The sequence below is a fragment of the Epinephelus lanceolatus genome, chromosome 5 (genome assembly GCF_041903045.1).
Source record: "Epinephelus lanceolatus isolate andai-2023 chromosome 5, ASM4190304v1, whole genome shotgun sequence".
In the NCBI taxonomy this organism is placed as follows: Eukaryota; Metazoa; Chordata; class Actinopteri; order Perciformes; family Serranidae; genus Epinephelus; species Epinephelus lanceolatus.
In genome coordinates this window covers 15,599,625-15,614,756 of record NC_135738.1, presented here as the reverse complement: position 1 = coordinate 15,614,756, position 15,132 = coordinate 15,599,625, and the positions used below count along the sequence as shown (strand labels likewise).

Sequence of the window (15,132 nt, the reverse complement as noted above, 5' to 3'; positions counted from 1 at the left end):
CGGTTATTCCACAGGCTAGTTAATAACATGTCGGGCAGGAAATCCAAAGTGTGGGATCATTTTGAGAAGGTGAAGGACGAACCCAAGGTGATATGTAAACTCATCTTCACTGGTCGACTACAAACATGACGTATCATCTGAAACATGTTAGTAGCTACATGTCCATTAGCCACTTGTTTACGTTTTACAAAGGGTTTAACCTGAGCAATGCCATACAACAATAACAGCAATCATGTCACATATATTTTAAATGGTTCAACGAGTTCAGGTATCAGAATTTGTATCAGGAAGGAAAAATACTACTTGAACACTTCTAGAGTTAATAAAAAGCTTTAGTATAAGACATAAACCTTCTATGATCTGCTCATTAAGCACCACAGAGCCACATATGGACCAACTTACCATTCCATGTCCACAGTCAGTCCCATCAGCCAGTGGCATGTGCTGTGTGCGACATCCTTTATGGTCCCCCTCTGCACTGGTACACCACAGCCTCTTGCACTGTTTCTGCAGGAAAAAAAATAAAGCAATTAATCATATTTGTCTGAACAAGAAAAGAGCATGTTTATTGCGTGAGAACACAAGCTTCCAACATGTGCAAAATACACTTATAACTAGAAATGTTTAATTTATTCGATAACTTTTAATTTCATCCAGCTGACAGCTGAATTTAACTGCTGTTTCCTTCCATACTGCCTCTTTCTTTTGGGAGGAAGAGTGTGTGATTGCAGACCAAAACATTGCTGTTGGTTTCTTCAAACGATTTTTCAGTCTAAGTAGCCGGGAACTGACACTTTCTTTTGTGCTTCATTGCTTTCTAGACATGTGCAAGATGCATTTTAAAGGCCCGGCACTGGGTTTTAATTAGTGGTCGTGCAGTCAACAATAGGCAGAGTTTATCTGCCTCTTTGTATGCTGTTAAACTGCATGTCACACATTCCACATGGGAATTTACCATGAATGTATTCCATTGAATATTACAATAAAGAGTCATAAAACTAAACCCAGTTAACTGACTGCAGTTTCATATCTGTTGGCCTTTATGGAAAACTGCTTTGCTCAGATGTCTGAGGGTTCATTAAAACAAGGTTTTCTTGTACATCTGAGCAGATGACAACCATTTCAGATCTACTTCCATCTGAAGTCTTAATTCTTCACTTTTTCAGTGTGGTTTTGTTCGCTTTTAAAAGCAAGCCAACTTACCATGTAAGGGCAAATTTGGGAACCGGGTCCAAACATCAGTTCACACTGCCTGTTGGCATTGTAGATTTGACCAGGGAGGAGGGTCGGCAGCTCGTACGTCCTGCCTACAGGTTCATCAAGAAGGCACTCTCCATAGCCGGTGCTAAAAAAAAACAACAATGTGTGTACAGTAGATTAAAAGGAAATCACAAAACCATACAAGTGTGTAAACAAACAAGTGTGCACACAAATACACATGCATGCGCCAGGCCAAGTTTCACGGTATGAACATTTTCAGGATAATCCAGTATTTTCTGACGCCAAAAAGTGTCAACACATGTCATCTCTTTCATAAAAGCAATGTAAACTATTTCACCGTGTGTGATCATCCTCAGATGTGTTTTCCCCTGTGGGTGGTCTGAAAAGTTACCTAACAGAGAGACTGACACCACTTCCCCTCAATGGCCTGTTAGTAAATGCTGTCAATATGAAACTGGAGTCAGGCGCCACTGACTGAATAAAACAGCATTCTGATACAGGCAGAAAAGGTTCTGCATACGAGGTGTATTTCTCTTCGCAGAAGAAAAGCAAGAGAATTTGGAACCATAAAGCTCCCTGATTAAGTTACATAAATTGGTGCCAGCACCGGCATTGCAGCATAATGACAGATTGTGCTGTGTATCAGCCACGCCCTGAGCCACGACACAGTAACAGAGACAACAAAAGCACAGCTGGACTGAACGCATGCACCTACACCCTGCATATAAAACCATCAACCTTTACGGTCATGAAAAGGCACAAGTCAAACATGTTAGCAGAGCGAGCCAAGCCTCAAAGGATCTCTTCCTTTTGTTGTTTACTTTTGAGAAAGGAAACTGGCGGATGAGACATGTACAGATGTGTAATTACACAACATGTCTGCGCCGCGCTGACAAATTTAATCTGGGATCGAGCTGCTAAAACACCTGCTCCATACAGCACCAGCTGATGTGACAGGCCGATAATTACACAGGATTATCCTGAGTTACCGTCACTTTGTTTCTTTCCCCTTTCATTTCCAGACATAATGTCAGAAAACTGGAGCAAACAGTGCTGGGTGGCAGGGGAATGAGTGCATGAGATGAATAAACCTGCAGTTGAAGATACTGTGAATGAAAACTTTACAGCAGCCTGTCAAAGAATCGTACAGACAGTCCATATTACAGCATCTTTCAGCAGTTGGTCATCTGTCTAATCAGTGTCCTGGAACCTAATGGAATGATTATTAAGACCGAGACAGACAGACAGACGGAGGGAGAAGGGGTCACTGTGGTCATTTTTTAAATGAAACGTCTACTTTTTCTTTTTTTTAAGAATATTGGCTGCATGCGATTCAAGATGGCGAGGCAATTCCTCTCTGGCAGCAGAGGAGATCCCACACCTGGCAGCCATTGAGAAACTTGAAAGTGAGTTTATTTATAAGATGACTTATAGTTGGCTGTTTTGTGCTTGTCATAAGAGACTAAACAATAATAGTTTCCATGTACACCATACTGGGTTTCCCTGTGCAAACAGCGCAACAAAGTCTGCTCATATGTCAGACTGATGGTTTCTGCAGAGGGAATGACACAGAGCATCACTGCACAGTGCTTGATCAAACAGCGCCAAGTAAACTGCAACAATGCTGTCATGTCAGAGTCTTGACGCTGACAGCATGTATCGATTACTGTACAGGAAGATACAGAAAAATATGAGAGAGGTTCAATTTGAAGGAACATACTGAAAATAAAAATCCATCTTGATTTTATTAAAGTCTCCCTGTGCTCAAAAACGTGCTTTTCTTCTGTTTACGTCTCCTAAACTGAATTATCTCGACTATACAGACTTGTAACTGGGCAAAGTTTGTCACTCAAGAGGTGTTTTTACATTACTCTACTGAAGGGGGGCAGTATCGTGCATTTCTTTGAAATCTAAGATACTAAACGTACACCAGGCAGCTCGATTAGGTATGTCACTAATACTAAAGCCAATCGGGGGTAAGAGACTTTGACACCAGGCCCGCGGAAAGCTGCTCAGCCTTGCAGCCAATGTTTCCCAGTGGCCACTTACTGTATTGCAGCGAAAAAATCACCTGCGGCCCCAACAGGACTTTGCCCATAGGCCACCACTATAAAACAGATGTCCGTAAATCTGTTGACAGGACACCTTGAACTGCAACCAAGGTGAGCTATGACTCTTTTTATTATGGATTTTTGATCCATGGTTAATTCGAAGGTTTTATATTTGTAAAACTCTAAAAATCTGCAACATCATCACAATATAAAGTCTATGAGCCGAGCAGGGCCAGCAGAGGAAACACTACTGCACATTTTTAGTGGGCCACATGCCGTAGAAGTAAACCCTGAGGCTTTTTTTGGCGTATGCGCCAGGCGAGTAACTCCACTGGAATGAATATTTGCCATCTGGGATTCGGTATCTAGTTATTATTATAAATCTATGTTTGACATAGAAGCGGCAAAGAAATCTGACACCTGTCAACTTGTCAAAGAGCAAAACTTTGCATTTAGCATAGTGACAGTTCTGACAGCAAACATGGCACAGTGTGCAGTTTTTGGATGTAAACCAGACCCTGGAGCTTCCTTCAGATATCTACAGAAAAACCCCATCACAGCAGATATTATTGTATGTTTTACAATCATTAATGCAGTCTCAGTCACTGCCATTTAGGCTACAAGCTAACAAGCTAACAAACAACATAAGTAAAAAATGCTAATTACACTTACTATTCTGATACATCTGCTAAACACTGATTCTGGTGACTCCTCATCTGAGTCTGGGTCTGACTGAGGCTCAAACATATGGATGAATCTTTTCTATGTTTCCTCTGACCTTAGCCATCCTGCTGGCATTGCTCTTTTACCGGTCAACCTAGCACGAGCAGTGCTGGATAGAACGGAAAGCAAAACTTAGCGCAAGCAAATTTCTCATTGAGGGAGAAGGAATAGATCTGCTTCCAGCCCCTTTTCAATTTTTTTTTTTGCATTATATGGGAAAACCATGTTTAACAAAATATCAGTATAATTACATTTAATTACTTAAAATATGTCTGGAGAGGGACTTTAAGAAAATGACAGATTGAAAAGTATTTAAAAATGGCTTCACATGGGGTTTATTTTAAGAGTTGTTGCTGCCAGAGTGGTTGGGCTAATGTCTGAGGTGTGTAATGGAGAATGATAGGGCTTGTTGCTACTAATGACTGTGTGGTTTCAACACCCAGCGAACTCAACAATTAGTGGCTAACAACAGTCAAGGATTTGCATTTTACTTTTTATATTTGGATTTTGAGGCATAAATCAAACGGCACGGTGCCACGGAGGGAATGAATGGTTGCTTTATGTCGCAGTTGACACATAATCACACTGAACAACAGCAGGACGCTTTTCATCAGCTCTCAGGTGCGGGAGTTCAGCGCACATTATTACAGTGACAGTGAGATAAGGGGGGAGAAGGAGGGGAATCCTTTGCCATTTGAAGAGGGATGTTTGAGAGGTGGCGCTGCCTTTCGTTTTTTAAACTGGTAGGAGAGTGGCGCGGATTGAATTTGCTCTTCAGGGAGAATGGGCAGTCAAAACACTGACGTACTTGACCAGGTCGGCCCGCTGAGCAGGAGCGGTACTGTAGAAGTGGTCGTTTGAATCAATGCTCCTCATTGTTGGCTGGAGATGAATTTCAAAAGCACTTGGACGACACTCTCAAGGGTTTTCCCACCGCTGCGGCTCCCACACTGAATTACTCTCTTCATACCTGCATTGTTTCATACGTCCCATATGGTTACCAAATGTTCACGTTTATCTCAAATGCGTCTGAGGTTTACATCATACTCCTGGTTATTGTGCAGCAATCAGCCCTACACAGAATCCCAACACAGCTGACAGTGACCGAACCAAATAATAAAGAGATTCATGGAGATCCGAGATCATGGAGATGTTCCGACCGCTCCACGTTGAGGTCATAGCTGGCTGGAAACTATGTGAAGCACAACCTTAAAACTCCATACGAGGCATCGCCTAACACTGCGCTCTCAAGATGCATCTGGTCAACAAGGCCGTCCTTTGTGAGAGCCTCCACAATCAACAGAGGAAAGGAGGCAAAGATTAAAGGGTCATGTCCAGGGAAGATATAATTATAACTGACATTTCCCATCTTAAAGGGAAGCCTTTCACCAGGATCAGTGACCACAGAGCGGGTTAGGAGTTGCTGAATGAGTCGTTGCCCGTGTTACAGGTTTGAGTGTGGAAAGCAGGCTGGTGACTCGATTACTGTTTGCCCAGCATCTTGAGAGCAGGGCTCTGTCTGAGTGGGGAGACAGCTGAGGGGCTGCGGAAGACACATCGCTCAGGTCAGCCGAGGAAGACCCCCGGATTCAAACAGGAAATACTCTTTCAACACCAGGCAATAACAAGTCCACACAGTTTACATTGCGCTGACCTGTCTGCAGAGCGCTGCGAGGGACATAGAAGCAGTTTGTTTAGCCGGCCACGTCACAACAAGAGAAAGTTAATGGTGTGCTGAAAATGTGGATGTGATAATAAGAGATTGGAAAATAAATGGTGGAGCTTTCTCTACCATGAGAACAGTCTGTTATCAGTCATTTGCCTTATAATTTAGTTTAAAGGAGCAGTGTGTAGAATGGCATCTGGAGGTGAGGGCTGCAGATTGCAACCAGCTACACCTTCTCCCATGTGCCAAGCGTCAACTCCTGGTTAGGATTCCTTCGATTTTCATTGTTCAGGAGATTTTAACCAGGAGCTGAATTATCTGTGGGGGTCGCCTCTTCTTCAAAACAAACAGACCAGTTCATTAAAACCGGTAGAAACACTAAATAAAACAGTTTCACGTAACAAATCAGTGTTTCTCCAATGCAGTTTGGCTCGTTGCATAACGGCCGCTCACCCAGCACCTAACTCAATAACTTAAGATCCAAGCGTAAATAAGGTTCTTACCCGGAGCCGAATTATTCAAAGAGTTCTCTTCCTCTCTAAAACAAACGGACCCAGTGATTTAAATGCGTAAAAACACAGAGTAAAGCAGTTTCACGTTAAAATCAGTGTTTTTTCCAATACTGTTTGGCTGTTTCCCCCTAAATCCTACACACTGGGCCTTTAAAATTGGAAAGAAGAGCTGGTACCTACTCTAGAAACTCTGTGATGTACTTGCGGCTGCACTTGGACCACGACCAGGGATTGGTGTCATAGTTGAGCGTGGGAGCCATGACATGATACTGGTGCTTCATGCCCGCCTCCCGACACTTTGGGTTGTCATCGTGAGGCATGTTGAACCTGGTGCGGAGAGGGAGAAGAAAAGGGGGGGGGGGGGGTTAGAGATGTGGCGAGGGATATAAGGAACACACACAAAGTGATTATCAGCTGCTTAATGGCTCAGTCGTAGCAAGGAGGATAAATGTCACAGGATTTACATTCAGCCATTTTTAACAGGGGATCACTCCACACCGTCGCTGTGGGTCGCCACACACAGATGCAGACACATCTACGAGTGATACTTCACACTCTGCACCTTTCCCTCCGCTCGTCTGTTTTTTGTTTGCGTCTTGTTTTACATACGTGTCTCCCAAATGTTTAGACAGTAAAAATCCCAGACAGGCTTCAATAAAACTCCAACTGGCCAGCAGGTGGTGAGACATTTTATGCAAAACGTCACTCTTTATCTATTAGCATCCATCCGCTCGACCATCATGACCAACATGCTAGTGAAAACCACCTCCAGCTCACCACCAAGAGGTCAAAGGTCAACATCTCACATTCTCAAAGAGCTTAATGCAGAGGCAGAGGGAGGGGCAGTATGTCTGTGCACATCAACGCACATGTATGTGGCGCCAGTGTAAACATGTATACATCAGAGCCACGATAAGGGCTGCAACTAATGACTCTGTTTATTAGCTATTCATCTGTCCATTATGTTTTTGATGTCTTGTGTGTCAGAACACAGAAAAATGGCGATCACGGGTTCAACAAGCACAAGGTGACATCTTGGAATTTCTTGTATTCTCTGACCAACAGTCCACAATGACGAATCCTTACATTTGAGAAGCTAAACAAGCTTGGGATTTTGGCTTAATAATTAACTTAAAAGCTTAAACAATTATCAAAGTAGTTGGTTATTAATTTTCTGATTGTTTCAGTGTCACAAAATGCAATAAAACGAGAGACTTGGCAGAAGAGCAGCTGAATCAAGTGAAGTACACAACATGGCATCTGCAGATTAATGAATTCATCCAGGCTGTCTGCAGCTGGCAGTCTCATAAAGCAAGTCTTCTTGATCCTGTCCAGAATATCGAGTCCGATGGGGATGTCCTGTTTTGTGCTGCGGTTTGGCACACTCCCATAAATACATGCAGTGTGTACACGCAAGCTCACACATGTGTATATACACACAGGAACCCATGCAGCTGTATGATGTCTGAGATGTTTACAACAGGATGTGGGCCAGTGCTGGGCTCTGGACTGTGGCTGAGGGTCAATCCATACCGTCACACAAACAAGACCTAGCATGGCTGGCATGAGGCCCACCCTACGGGGGCCGAGGGCCTGAAGGCAAACACCCAGGGAATAATTAAGCCCCTGGCACAGTAATGAGCTCTGCACACACACATCGAGCTGTTGGCTGATGCTGACAACATCAGATCTGGCTCAAACGGTATTTGCAAACTATTCTTTGTCACCTATGATGCAGAGGTGTGTCGCAGTGGTGCAGACAGTGACAGGTAACTTCAAAAAAGATCTTGATAGTTTGCTATGCAGACTTTTTTATTACCATGAAAGATTTGTGACGAGAGCCAAACAATTTGTACTCCTAACACATTATGATGATTTAGATCTGAAGGGAACAAATGAGGATACTGGCTTGAAATCCTGAGATGAGAGGCTTTTAGCATAATTAGGTCGTAAATAAGGAAGTGTTATGGCTCTCTGTTTGGCAACCTCAAGGGACAGATCAATAGAGGAGTTGATTCCAGTGGGAGTGTATCAACCCCGGCACTTAATTATTAGCATCTAGGCTAGAATGTGATTAGTTAGAGTCCACTCACATTTACTCAGCGCTCAACAGAACAAATTGCTTTGTTCTCTGCACATGACATCCTTCATGCCGCGCTGTCATCCAACATGATTTTCAGCGAGACAAAAACAGATTTCTGTGCTGAAATGCCCATAAATTACTGTGAGAGTAAGACATACTGCCGGAGCGATGACGACCTGAATTCCTGCAGATTGACTGTACATAAATAAGAGTCGGAGCAAACAGCGCAATCAGCAGGAACAGCCCTTATCAGCACTTCAACAGAGACAGAGCTCAGTGACACCAGAGGGAAAAATGGATTCCTAACTTGTCAGTGGATTACACATCTTAGCTCCGCAAAACAAACCATCTCTGACAATTTCGGTAATTGTATCCACTTAGCCAGCTTGCTGAGTTTATGTGTGATCAGGATAATGCCAGTGAAGTGTTGTGGTGTAGCCTTTCATACATCCTAAGATGTTAAAGAGGAAGGCCTGTTTGCAGCTGCAGACTCTAACGTCACATCAAAATGTCAGGAAGATTTAGACATTTAGAGCCTCGGCATCGTCTAGTGACAAACTTGATTATATGTGCCACCTTTGAACGGCTATCAAGTGACACCGCCTCGCCTGAAAATCCCCATGATGGCTATTAGCAATCACACGTCCTTGCAGTCATCTGAGAAAGGCCTCCTCTCCATTAGTCTAAATCTTTCTTTAATCTGCAATGGCTCTTGAGGCTCCCACTACCTGACACTGGCTTTCCCAGAGCGCTAAACACTCTGGAGAGCTCACGCCTGTGAACGCAGCGATTAACCACGCCAAGAAGAGGCAGAGCCAACTGGGCCTCCAGCTGCTTGAACTTAAGCATAAACAGATCCACACAAGATGCAAAGGGAGACGAGGGGGAGCCGTAGATTCTGTCCATCTGGCCGCTCTGGTCCAATCTCTCCACTGGAAGAATGTGTGAGCGGGGACAGAGGAGGTAGAAGAATATCTTTCATTCTTAACCAGTGGCTCACACACACACACGACACTGGTCCTTTTTACTAGCCTGCAAAAACGGACAAGCCAACCGGAAAGAAAATCTGTCACTCATTCTCTCTGTAAGGGAGGAAGGAAGAACAGGACAGAAAAAGACGTGTAGCCCCTAAGTATCTTTACATCAAGTTTTTTATGTAGATTGTAATTTAATGCTCTGCTCAGAATACATGTGTTTGCTCAATATAAATAAATTCTAGTTGGTATTAAACATCTTCACTTTAATATAGACATACTCTGCAGCTTTAAATAGTGTGGTTACAGAGTCAAACTTGGTGAGAATGCTGAGCAAACCGAGTCCAACCTAAGTTGTTTACTTTTCATTGTAGGTAATAGTAGTTGTTTACGAGTCTTTCCACTTTTCCTGTAATGCGATCGGCTGGTGGGCAGAAGCTAGAGAAGAGCGTATGTAGTTGAGCGAGGAAAGAGAAGAGCTCGGATAGAAGCAAGAGAGAAAACATCTAGGAAATTTGGTGTAACTTGTGTTTGCAACTTATAGTGCTGCAGAAACTGGAGTGTATTAAGACTGCTGACTAGTGAAAAGCTGCGAGCCTGTGCTGTGCGTAACTAGTGAAGCTCAGATGCAACCTGTTGCCGCGTTCTTGAAAGCTGGCACAAAAGAGGCACAAGAGTGGCGGCAAACCTTGTGTTTTCCAGGTGATTGAAGACGCAGCATGTGTACGGCCCCTAATTTCCAGGGCTGGCACCTGCGGTTATTCCACAGGCTAGTTAATAACATGTCGGGCAGGAAATCCAAAGTGTGGGATCATTTTGAGAAGGTGAAGGACGAACCCAAGGTGATAAGTAAACTCATCTTCATTGGTTGACTACAAACATGACGTATCATCTGAAACATGGAAGTAGCTACATGCCCATTAGCCCACAGCGTCATTAACAGGCGGCTCGCTCAGTGTGTGACATGCACTTGTAGATAAAATATAGGCCTATATTAATGAAGGTTCATTAGTACGGTTTTGTATTTCTCTGTAATGTAGCACAGTGTTAACAATGTTACTGATACTATTCTTTCTCACACCTTCAACTCAAACTATTGTGTTGCCCCGCCCAAAATATATTATTTAATAATTAAATTAATATCATAAACATTTGGATGACTAGTCGACTAATGGCCCTAAATGACGACTATTGGTCGACTAGGAAAATTCTTAGTCGGGGGCAGCCCTAAGTGAACAATAAACATAATGGTTTAACTAACTAGGGAATGAAGTTTATGAACACAGGGTGCTACCTATTGAAAGACAAGCTAAAAACCCCACAGACAGATGCTTCATCTTTCTCAAAAATATGCCCAAAAGTGTGCTTGCTGAGACGGAAAAGAAGATGTCCATGTCAAAGAAGAACCTGTGTGTTAACCACGATTCAATTAACTGAACTGGATTAAATGTCAGAGGCTCTAATGAGTGATTTACCATCATTTTGTCTGTTGGATATTTGGAATAAACATCTCCCACATAAGAGACAAAGTCCTGTGTTTTGACTTGGTCATCTGGATACAGATTATACATACAAGCCTTTTTTTCCACCTCGTACAAGTGGCAATATTTGCTTGTTGTGAAAACACACTCTGGGAGACAGGCATGTTGTGATAACACTGCCATTACTCGCCAACAGACAAAGTTACATATGACGACACTGCGACATCTTCAGCTTGTGTTATCAGTCTCTTGGGCTGATACATGGAGAAGGGGCTGGGAACAAGCAGACAAAATATTTAGCCTCGCTCTGTCTGATAAAGTCCTGTGTGCCACTCTTACGAAATCTTTGGATGTATTTACTGTATTTGGAGAACAGAGAACTGTATGTTATTTTGTACCACAAAGAGACAAAGCTCTTACACATACAGGGTTAACTTCTTGAGCTGTGTAGTAAGGTATTACAGACTGGCATGTTATTAAAAGTCAAGTTTTTCACTTTATTATGTTTTGCACCTGTGTCTGCTGCGCCCTACGTCTCTTGATAAGAGGGCTTTTGTTGGTCAAAGCTGGCTGTGAGGGGTGAGATAGGCTGTGTGTGTGTGTGTGTGTACAGTATGTGTGTGTGTATGTTGGGTTAGGGGGTGGAAGGGCTCTGTGCTGCAACTTACACATGGCCCAGCTCATGAGCGATGGTGAAGGAGGCACTAATTCCATTTTCCTCACTGATGGAGCAGCTCCGGTACGGGTCGCACATTGTCCCCAGCTCCGCGAGCCCTGCAGGGTCACGTACACGCACGGAAAAACACACAGATGCACATAAACACTTACAGACACACAGCTATTTGAAGAAAAAAAAAACTGCTGCTTGAGTGTTAAAGGCGATTAAACCATCAAAACTTTTGTTCCGTAAGAGAGATTAGCACCGCCACCGACTCCCTCCATCCTCCCTCCCTCCTCCCATTTCTACCACTCTGCTCTGTCACTATAATATTATTAGCTGACAGCCTCCCATAAACTCATTACTGCACAGTTTATGAGCTGTCGTTAACAGAGTGGAAAGTCAATTGAAACGGACTTGAGGTGGAGATATTTGTGCAAAGAGAAAGACAAAAGTTTACCTAATGTGTCACATTTATCTTTCGCACGGCAGATGTCTTCTCTGAAAAAAAGAAACACACCACTCAGTTAGATCTCTTTCAGTTTTCTTGCAGCTTGGCTTTTTGTTTGCTGGGGAAGAGTGTGTACCTGGTGATAAGGAGTGCCGTGTCATGGTGAGAGGGATGGCTGTCATCCTGGATGTTTTGGCTCTGCTGCCAGACACAGAAGTTGTGGAGAGTCGTGGCGGCATTGAAGCTCACTGTGGGCCCTTCCTGTTTTGGGTGAAAGACCATTGAGGATGTAACTAAGAAACCGTGTATATGTATTGTAATGTTGTAACTAGTAGTTAAAGTAACTACGTCTTGAAGGGGCTGTAATCGAAATTAGGAGCATATGTTGTCCACATGGCTCCCAACATAGAAGCCACTGAGCCAGCAGGTAGCAGCTAACAGTACCACTCTATAAACAGCACTAGGCCTGTCACAATTATTATGTTATCAACTTATCAGGTCAGGTCAGCAAAAATTATCCAGGTCATGTCCATATATGGTACAATGTTGCCTTTGTGTTTGTTAACGTAAGAATGTCACCAACATTTCAGTCAACATGATGCCAGAATAAATAGCCAGCAGTACATCGCTTGTTAAGAAATGACTTTCTACACCCCTGTGCCAAATGTTTAATATTAATTTAAGTGCAGTTTTTCTTAAAAGAGCCTGAGAGTCTATTTAATTCATTCCTTAGGTCAGTGGTTCACAAATGATGTGCCGCGGCAGACTGGTGTGCCGTGATTACCACACATAATTATGGCAATATTCAGCTGGGCCTTTACAAAAAGTTATGAATTAATTTTTAATTGACTGGATTAATATCTTGTGCACACCCATTTCCTGATAAAGAGGCAAACTCTACCTTAAAAAATGGATTTTAATTTAATTTATTTAAAAACCTTCAAAGTGTGTGACACATCACATTATTTTACATTATATCCCATTTAAGTGGATGTATAATTGGTGCTTTGATGTAATTTTATAACGTTTAAAATGAATTCTTGAATCATTGTGATAAGAAATATTTTATGAGTAATAGCTGGTTGGAAATTGTCATTTGATATCAGTAAATAAAACAAACATTTATGTCGTGATAAGAGTGATAACATGTTACAGAGGCTATTGTGCACAGATATGAATACAGGTGTGCCTTGAGATTTTGGCTTACCCTTTGGTGCGCCTTGGGCACAAAAAGTTAAAAAAGATTTTTTTTTATTTAAGACATATTTGAATATTCTTAAGAATTAAAAGTTAATTGCACTTTTAAAGGATGTATTTGCATTATTATGCTATTATTTTATTATTGTGTCTGTGTCTTAAAATGAGGATAATATAATTTCTCGCAATTTTTTCTGAGGAAAATACATCAGCCACCAAACGTAGTTATGGTGACAGGCATAAACAGTGCAAAACAACATTGTTGACAGAGCTAACAGTGTTAACCGGGGGGGTGTTAAGCTTTAGCAATGACGCCGTCCCAATAACAGCATGCACGTGCATGTGCAGCCATACCGATTTCCAACAACAAACCATAGAGAAGCTCAGATTAAAACACACACACAGAGGAAATTACCGATGATTGCATTTTACTCGCTTTGTTGGGATGACATGGTCTTTGACACAGATTAAGCCAAAGATCAGGAGCCTCCCACAGCTTTCCAAACAATGACAATTCCCTTTATTTAACTATTTAAGAATCAGTCAGAGTGACCAAACAAACTACAGTGAGCCAGCCACCTCTCATTTGCAGGTGGCTATCCGCCTCACTATGGTATCGTTTGTTTTCCAAGGAGACCTCTCTTGAGACTTGAAACTGACAAGGCAGGCAGTGTCCTTTCAAACAGGCCCCACAGAGAAAAGGCCAGGCCAGGGACACCTGCACTGACGTCAGCTGTGTCAGAGACCTGGATACAGGTAGCATTCAAGACCCCGCACTCACCTGTTCATTGTGGACGACGACTAGCTTGACAATCATGATGTTGATGAGGTTTCCTACGCTGGGGTCTCTGTACACTGCTGCTACCTGTAACAAAGACAAAACACACAGACAAAAAATGCAAACCTCCACTAACCTGAACCAGAGCACAGACAGTGACAGTATGAAAGCTAGTCTCCTTCTCTTAACTCAATACTTGGAATGAGAAAAATACAGCTATTACTCTGTCTGGTTAAGCTCCATGAGGTTTAATCAAAATAGCAACAGTTCATTCAAGTCAAAAGAAACGAAAAATGTCTCCTTCAGGCTAAGTTTAATCAACAGGGTATTAAAACCAATTACAATTCCCCCAAAGACCTTGGCAAAGAAAAAATAAACTAAAACCTGGACCCAGCAACAAATGTGAAACTTCAGCAAAGCTGGAGTTCAGAGCCCCTCTGTGAGGACAGCAAAACATTCCCTCTGTAGTTTTTACCCTCCGCTTCTCTTGCCTCTCTCGCGCACCCCTGTCACGGTCGACCAGCAGTCTCCTGAGGCCGTGCGCTGCCTCCTGACAGGAACTCATTAGTCCACTATAAACACTTAGCTTGTCTTAGCCTGGGGGAAGGCAAACGTGGCCCAGGCCTGTCCGGAGTGGGCAAAGGGAGCCTGTCTTTGCATGCTCGAAGTCCAACTGTGACGCAGGACATGCTCTCACCCCAGTGTATGTTATTGTATGATCAGTGCAACAACTGCAAGAACCAGAAATGAGAGGGGCTGAGCAGGGCCATAGCTACCATCAGGGACACTGGGACTATACTAACGGTAAAAATTCTGGACATTTTAGGGGTCAAATGGCAGGACGAGGAGTCTATACTGTTTTATAACACACATTGTACACATAGTGTTCTTTTAAGAATGATTCTGATATGTGCATCCACACGAAAAACAAACATTTTAACGTAAAGAAAAGAGATTTAGCTACTAGCTGTTATCCATCTGCAGTCCCTGGCCAAGTATAGACAATCTCAAGGGATGCTTTGCCAATTTTCAACCAGCTTTGTATCACATCAGTGTGGGCAGTATGTGTTAATGGACTATGGTAAATCTCTCTCCATCTTGCCAGCGCTCAGATCTCCCTGCTCATCTCTTTTCTGTTTTGTTTTTTTAAGATATTTTTAGGGGCATTTTTTAGCCTTTATTTGATAGGACAGACAAGCGTGAAGGGGGGGAGAGAGCGAAGGAGTGACATGCAGCAAAGGGCCACGGGCTGGAGTCAAACCCAGGCCTTGTACAGGGGGCGCCTGCTCTACCACTAAGCCACCGACGCCCCGTCCCTGCTCATGTCTGAGCTGAAA

The 15,132-nt window shown here is 42.9% G+C and overlaps 1 protein-coding gene across 3 annotated transcripts in view; it reads right to left on the bottom strand.

Annotated features, from left to right (window-relative positions):
* LOC117262077 (A disintegrin and metalloproteinase with thrombospondin motifs 20) overlaps positions 1 to 15,132 on the bottom strand; it is a 111,549-nt gene that overhangs the window by 75,564 nt on the left and 20,853 nt on the right. For all 3 annotated transcript variants that reach the window (XM_033634744.2, XM_078167751.1, XM_078167752.1), the window contains 7 exons: positions 13,799 to 13,882; positions 11,957 to 12,081; positions 11,830 to 11,870; positions 11,380 to 11,485; positions 6,354 to 6,500; positions 1,204 to 1,345; positions 403 to 507 (listed from right to left, as the gene is read on the bottom strand). In XM_033634744.2, coding sequence (XP_033490635.2) covers positions 403 to 507; positions 1,204 to 1,345; positions 6,354 to 6,500; positions 11,380 to 11,485; positions 11,830 to 11,870; positions 11,957 to 12,081; positions 13,799 to 13,882 — 750 coding nt within the window. The remainder of the gene's footprint in view (positions 1 to 402; positions 508 to 1,203; positions 1,346 to 6,353; positions 6,501 to 11,379; positions 11,486 to 11,829; positions 11,871 to 11,956; positions 12,082 to 13,798; positions 13,883 to 15,132) is intronic.